Raw genomic sequence first — 6000 nt, forward strand, 5'->3', positions numbered from 1 at the left:
TCTAAAATGAAGGAAAATTTAAATAGTAATTACACTAGATTTCTGATAACAGAGAAATAAAAAAGTCTGCAGAAAATTTGGATATTTTCTCTGCTTTTGTAATATTAATTTTCTACTGCACGCTTTTTTCTAAGACCTAAGAGCCATTCTTTGAAATGTAAACTTTAGGGAGAAGTTTCTCATTAGAAGGAAAAAAAAAAAGAGGAACTATGTGGAAATTGAGGAAATGAAAAATGAGGGACACAAGAGTTACCTGAGACAAAGCACACTAGGACTGACATGACTCCTGAGGCTCCCCTCCATCCTTCGCTACCTGAGGGTGCCTGTGTCACTAGTTCTGTTTCTGAACTGCTTTTCCACTCTGGAGAGACTATTACACGCTTGCCCTTTAAAATAAAACTGCCTCAGGTTGCCAGCGATCCTCCTCAGAGCCCTTTCACTCCTTGGTCAAAGACCAAACTATGGGCCACACGTAAAGAACTCCTTAAACCCAGGGAGGATTCTCAAAAGCTTCTATAATCAAGTCACCTCCTGAGATTAGCAGACAGATCAAAAAGGCACAAAATATGGGAGGCCACCAGTTTGAGTGAACTAGGAAAACAGCTGATATTCAGATCCTGAAAGAATTTTTTTTCTGGCCTCCTCCTTTGAGCTAAAATAAAAACAAACAAAAATCCAAAGGGAAAAGAGGTCTTTTAAAAACACAAACTGCTATAAAGACTCCCTTGCCCAAATGCTAGATTACTTAAAGGGCAAATACAAATCTTAAAACTCTTCTCCACAAATAGCAAAAAGTTTTTAGCCAACTAGCTTAGTCTTCATAGTCATCCTATGAGCTGGGTACCATTTCCCCATCTTTAAGATGAGCAAACTGAGCCGCAGGAAGGTGAATTAACTTTCCCAAGAAACTTTCTCAGTAGGCAGCAGACCCAGGAGTCTAGCCAGGGAGCCTGGTTCCACTATGACCACTGCTTCCCCTCACTGTCTCTCATCTGGAACCCTCGCACACTTACAGCAACACACTCTGTCTACAAGTTGGTCCTCAAGAAATGGTCTGCATTGTGCTAAGTCAAACAGAAGGGCTCAAGGTGCCCTAAAAGGACAGGTAATAACATGATGTCTGAATTTTACGATGGTGACTGTTCATTCCCGACTATCCTGTTGGTTTCACAATTATTCACTCTGTCATCTAGTCCTCCCTTGCTCTCGCCTCCTTTGCCCTAGTGCTGCCTCACTGGGTAGCCTGGCAGTCCCTGAGTCCCTGAGCCATGTCCTATCTCTGAGCCATTGCTCACACTGCTCCCTCTGCTCAGAACACCCTTCCTTCCTGCTCAGCAGCAACTCCTGCTCAATGCTTGTCCTCTTAGACTTAATCCCTCAACATCAGCTCTAGAAAGCACTTTCTGCTTCCCCAAAGACGCAGTGAGCAGTCCCTCTCCTGGACGCTCCTCTGCATGGATCTCTCAGGTCACTGTCACATGTTTTTGGGTTGAATAGTTAACAGGCTGACTCCATTCATCCATGTGGCCATAACATCTAGCACAGTATGTCCTTCATAGCAGCTATTCAAAAACATTTGGTGCTCAAAGTACCACTGCTGTCAAACAGAGAACAATGGAGAAGAACATACTGTAATGAATCTAATATTGAAAATCATCATCTTAAAGCTTTACGCACTGGAGAAAGGTTTGGCCGTGTAGTTTCTTTTGTTGCCTATCTCCCAGGATCCTGGTAACCTAGCAACTGACCAGACAAGGGCTGCTCTCTTTGCGTTGTAATATGCAGAGTAAGTAAACTAAGAAACTACTGTGTAAGCACTTATTGATCTTGGCTTCTTTACCGGAAAGAAAGAAAAGACCTAAAATAGGCAGAAGAGACCATCCATAACAGGAGATTGTGGATTTTGTCCAAAAAACCAGACGACTTCTGGAGGAACGAGACTGGTCCCAAATTTTGACAAATGTTCCCTTCTGCGACCTCATACCATTTGGCAACCACCTCTGAGATGACAAGCCTCCCAGGCACAAGTGTCTGCCCACAAAACCTTCTCCTCAGGAGCTGATTCAGAAGTGAAACGTGTATTTTATCCACATTTTCCCTGCCCGGCACAGTGAGTTCTCATTTCTACTTTCTCTCTGTTTCATACCTTTCCTGATTTCACCTTTCCACCTTTTCTTCATTTGTAGTTTTGTTAACTTCCATGTTGCATCCTATCCCTTGTATTTATCTGTTTTCCTCTCTTCCAAATAGTATTCATAGTTCCCTTCAACTTCCAGCTTTAAGCCTAATTTAAAACTTATTCTTTTTTCAAAAAGTTCCTTTTGTTTCTCCCTTACCACCAGTGTTCTGCTCCTGCCCTCCCACCACAAAATGAACTTTTTAAAGATCAGTAACAAGCGAGACTGGAGCATTGTGAGCCCCGCAGACTCTACATAAAATGGGAAGACAGAGCCTCCTGGGCCCTCAGCGGGCCCTGCCTCAGCCTTTCAGGCACCGCAGAAAGGCCATCCTACCCATGCTGCTTTGAAGACCGTTACCCTGGAGGCAGGAGGCATTTTCTCCTGGGCTCTGGCCCCAGCCGAATACTATGTTTAACTTTCTCATATTTACTAGGTACACAGGAGTGTATAACTCCTTCATCGTGAGGCAAAGAAAACGGGCATTTGGAACCACAAGTGTGACAAGACAGACAAGACCTCTGCATTCTAGTGGGGAGCAAACAGAAAAGAGAGTTTGGGAAGGGCGACTACACATCAGGGGGGATTTAAGCTGGAGAGTGTGTGTGTCTACCTGAGACAGGGTGGGCAGAGGAGGTCCCTGGCGGGTGGGGGTAGGGTAACATCTCAGCTGAGTCTGAAGAATAAGAAGAAGACAAGCACGCAAGAGGCAGGAGGACGATGCTGCAAGGCTGAGGGAATAGCAAGTGCAGAAGCTCCAAAGTGGCAGAGCTGGCCTGTTTGATAAGCAGGAAAATCTTCCCCGCCTCCACTCATTTGCTAAATGCTGTCAGAGTCTCAGGCTCCTTTCCTCCAGAGCGCTTCTCTTGGGTTATAATGTGTTCATTAGTATTATGTTTTCATTACTGTCTGCCACTCCCAATAAATTTTAGCAAATATTTCTTGATTATCTACTGTGTGCTTGGCACTGGGGATCCAACAGTGAGAAAAAACAGTCTCTGCTTATATTTGGGTGTGTGTGCAGACAGACAATAAAGATCATGAAAACAGGAATGGTTTGCTATTGCTGAGCAGGGTACCCTCAGAACCAGCACAGGACCTGGCACAGGGAAGGCAAATCTTTGTGGAATGAACGTTGCTAAGGAAAGAATGCAGCATACAAATTGCATATTTAACAGAATCCTGAAAATAACTTGGGCAAAGGAACACACGTGCATATGAAGACAGAGGAAATACACCAAACTATTAAAAACGGCTGTCCTTTGTGTAATTTTTAGACAATAAGCATGTCTTTTTCAGCACATATATTTTTAAAATACTTTTTTCGGTTCAATGAAACACCGAAGAAACTTAATCGATGTGACTTCAGCCATAGTTTTTGAGCTGTAGAGGAAAGCCAGATTCACATTATTTATCGTTCATTTCTTAGGATAACCGTTTCTCACTAAGTTTGGCTACCAATGTGTTTTAGGTTACTTCGGATGTCCCCTCAAACATGATCCGACCCAATGAACAGAAGGAAACAATGCCAAAAAGCCATTCGGTAACAGAACTCGATACTGTCTGTACTGGATGGGATCGCGAAGATAACCATATGGCAGAAAAAAAGCAACAGCCTGCAAACCGATACCAATATGATCTTGGGCAAGAAGGAGCCTCTGAACGTCAGGTACAAAAGCCTGGCGCGCCCCTCCCAAACTCTCTGAACCGCAGGCACCCAGAGCCTGCTCTCACCCCAGCAGTACAGGCACACCACGCGCTTCCCAGCCCCCTGACGAAGCGAGCAGCGGGCCTCCTCGCTCCACACTCGGCACCGCTGGGTGGCCACTTCCGTGGAACACACACCCGACAACACCGCCCGCGGCTTCCCCAGCCCAGCCAGGCGGGGCACAAATACCCCTCTCAACACGGCACCATCCGGCCCAGGGAAGCAGGGCAAACCCTCCCCACCGGCACAGCACGAGTCCCAGCAACTCCCCCACGCTCCTGGGCACTCAAGAGCAAGCCCTCACCGCAAGCACCGAGTCCGCGCTCCCGTCCCGACTTGGCTCAGTGCCGGTAACAGCCTGAAAGCTTTCGCTAGGGACACAGCCTGGCCCGGTCAACACCGGCTCACCCACCCCGCCGCACCGCTCGGTGCCGACCACCAAGCCTTCACCTCCTGCGCTTCGTGATCCTCACCGCCGGGATCCCTGCACAGCGCCACCCGGGGGGAAGGCTGGCCACGCACTACCCACTCCGCACGACCCGGGTCGACTCAGCCCCGCGCCACCTGCCCGACCCACCGAGCGAAGTTCCCCCGCCCTCGGCTCCGGTCGGCCTGCCCCCGACCCGCTCCGGTTCGCGCTGGAGCGCACGCCCTCTCCAGGCTCCTACCGGACGGGGATACGGGTAGCGGGAGCACTAGGGCCCCTAAAAGGATCCCAGCGGAGCACCAAGAAGAGAAGTGGCTCTCGGGGCGACAGAGAGGTGCCCAGCGCCGCGGGCAAGACGCCGTCATTTTCCGGGAGATCCGCGGGATTCCCGAGACCCGGGCGAGCGGCCTTTTAGAGTCTGGTCACCAGAGGCAGCAATCTCTGGACTCGCCAAGTGACAGGGCGCAGAACAGCAGACTGTGTTGGGCGGAGCCTTTCGGCGGGCTGCAAGGCGTGACCTCGACGCAGGGAGGCAAGCGAGTTAGGCCTGGATCTATAAAGACGTGGAATGCAAGCCCGCTTATTTAGAAAGTGTCAACATATGTTTATTAATTTTATAAACTCCCAAAAGTCATGCTTTCTTAGTTAATTTAGTGTATTCTTAATCCATACGAAAGTAAGCTAGTTACTTTTATTATAAAAATTACTTTCATTAAAATTTTGGTGTTTTTATGCAGAACAGAGTACAAATTGCTTTTGAAATAGAGCTTAAGAAATATACCGGGGCCCGCCCTGGGGCGAGTGGTTAAGTTCGGCCGCTCAGCTGCAGGAGGCCCAGTGCTTCTTGGTTCGAATCCTGGGCGCGGACATGGCACCGCTCATCAAGCCATGCTGAGGTGGCGCCCCACATGCCACAACCAGAAGGACTTACAACTAAAAATACACAACTATGTACCGGGGGGCTTTGGGAGAAAAAAAGGAAAAATAAAATCTTAAAAAAAAAAAAAAGAAATACACAAAGCTTATTCTTTTCCAGATATTTCTCTTGACTCCTCTGCCCTATAATCATTTAGTGCCTTTTTTAATAAACAGAAATTACTTTTTTTCCGAGGAAAACTGAAAACTGATATAGCATATATTTTACTCCAGAATGTCTAAAAAGAGTGGGTTCTGCTCCATAAAAGAAGCAGCTGTTTAAGATAGAAAGCCATGCCCGTGTATAAAGAAACATGTATGAAGAAAGATTAGCAGAAAATGAATTAAAATATTAGCACTGGTTACCATTGGGTAGTATAGTTATATGCAACTTATTTGTTTTTCATATCTTCCTCTTGCATTTTCCAAATTCTCCTTAATGAGCACATTGCATATCTTAAACATTTGAAAATAAGAACGAAAAAAGACACAGAAATCCTAGGCAACACCTTCTTCCTTCAAGTAGTGGAGACTATTTATGTATCCTAAGTACAGTCTTTTCCCCTGACTAGATAGTGTACACTTTCAGCACAAGGAAAGAGGGCAAAGGAGTGACAATAATCCAAACTAGGAGGAGGGAGCTTCACCAGATGCTAGGAGCACTTCAGCATCTTCACGTACACATATTTGTGTCTGTGTGAAGTCGCGTCAAAGATTTTATGAGTCTCAGATCTTCTTTTGTTGAAAGGAATTGGCTCCTTTCCAACCAACAT

At 46.5% G+C, this 6000-nt stretch overlaps 1 protein-coding gene across 1 annotated transcript in view; it reads right to left on the reverse strand.

Moving 5' to 3' along the window:
* The window catches only part of LOC124251581 (membrane cofactor protein-like), a 40212-nt gene extending 35406 nt beyond the window's left edge, over positions 1–4806 (reverse strand). The window contains exon 1 of the mRNA XM_046684473.1: positions 4554–4806. Within this exon, the coding sequence (XP_046540429.1) occupies positions 4554–4677 (124 nt within the window). The 5' untranslated portion in view covers positions 4678–4806. The remainder of the gene's footprint in view (positions 1–4553) is intronic.
* Positions 4807–6000: the final 1194 nt, after the last annotated feature.

This window comes from Equus quagga, chromosome 13 (genome assembly GCF_021613505.1).
Source record: "Equus quagga isolate Etosha38 chromosome 13, UCLA_HA_Equagga_1.0, whole genome shotgun sequence".
In the NCBI taxonomy this organism is placed as follows: Eukaryota; Metazoa; Chordata; class Mammalia; order Perissodactyla; family Equidae; genus Equus; species Equus quagga.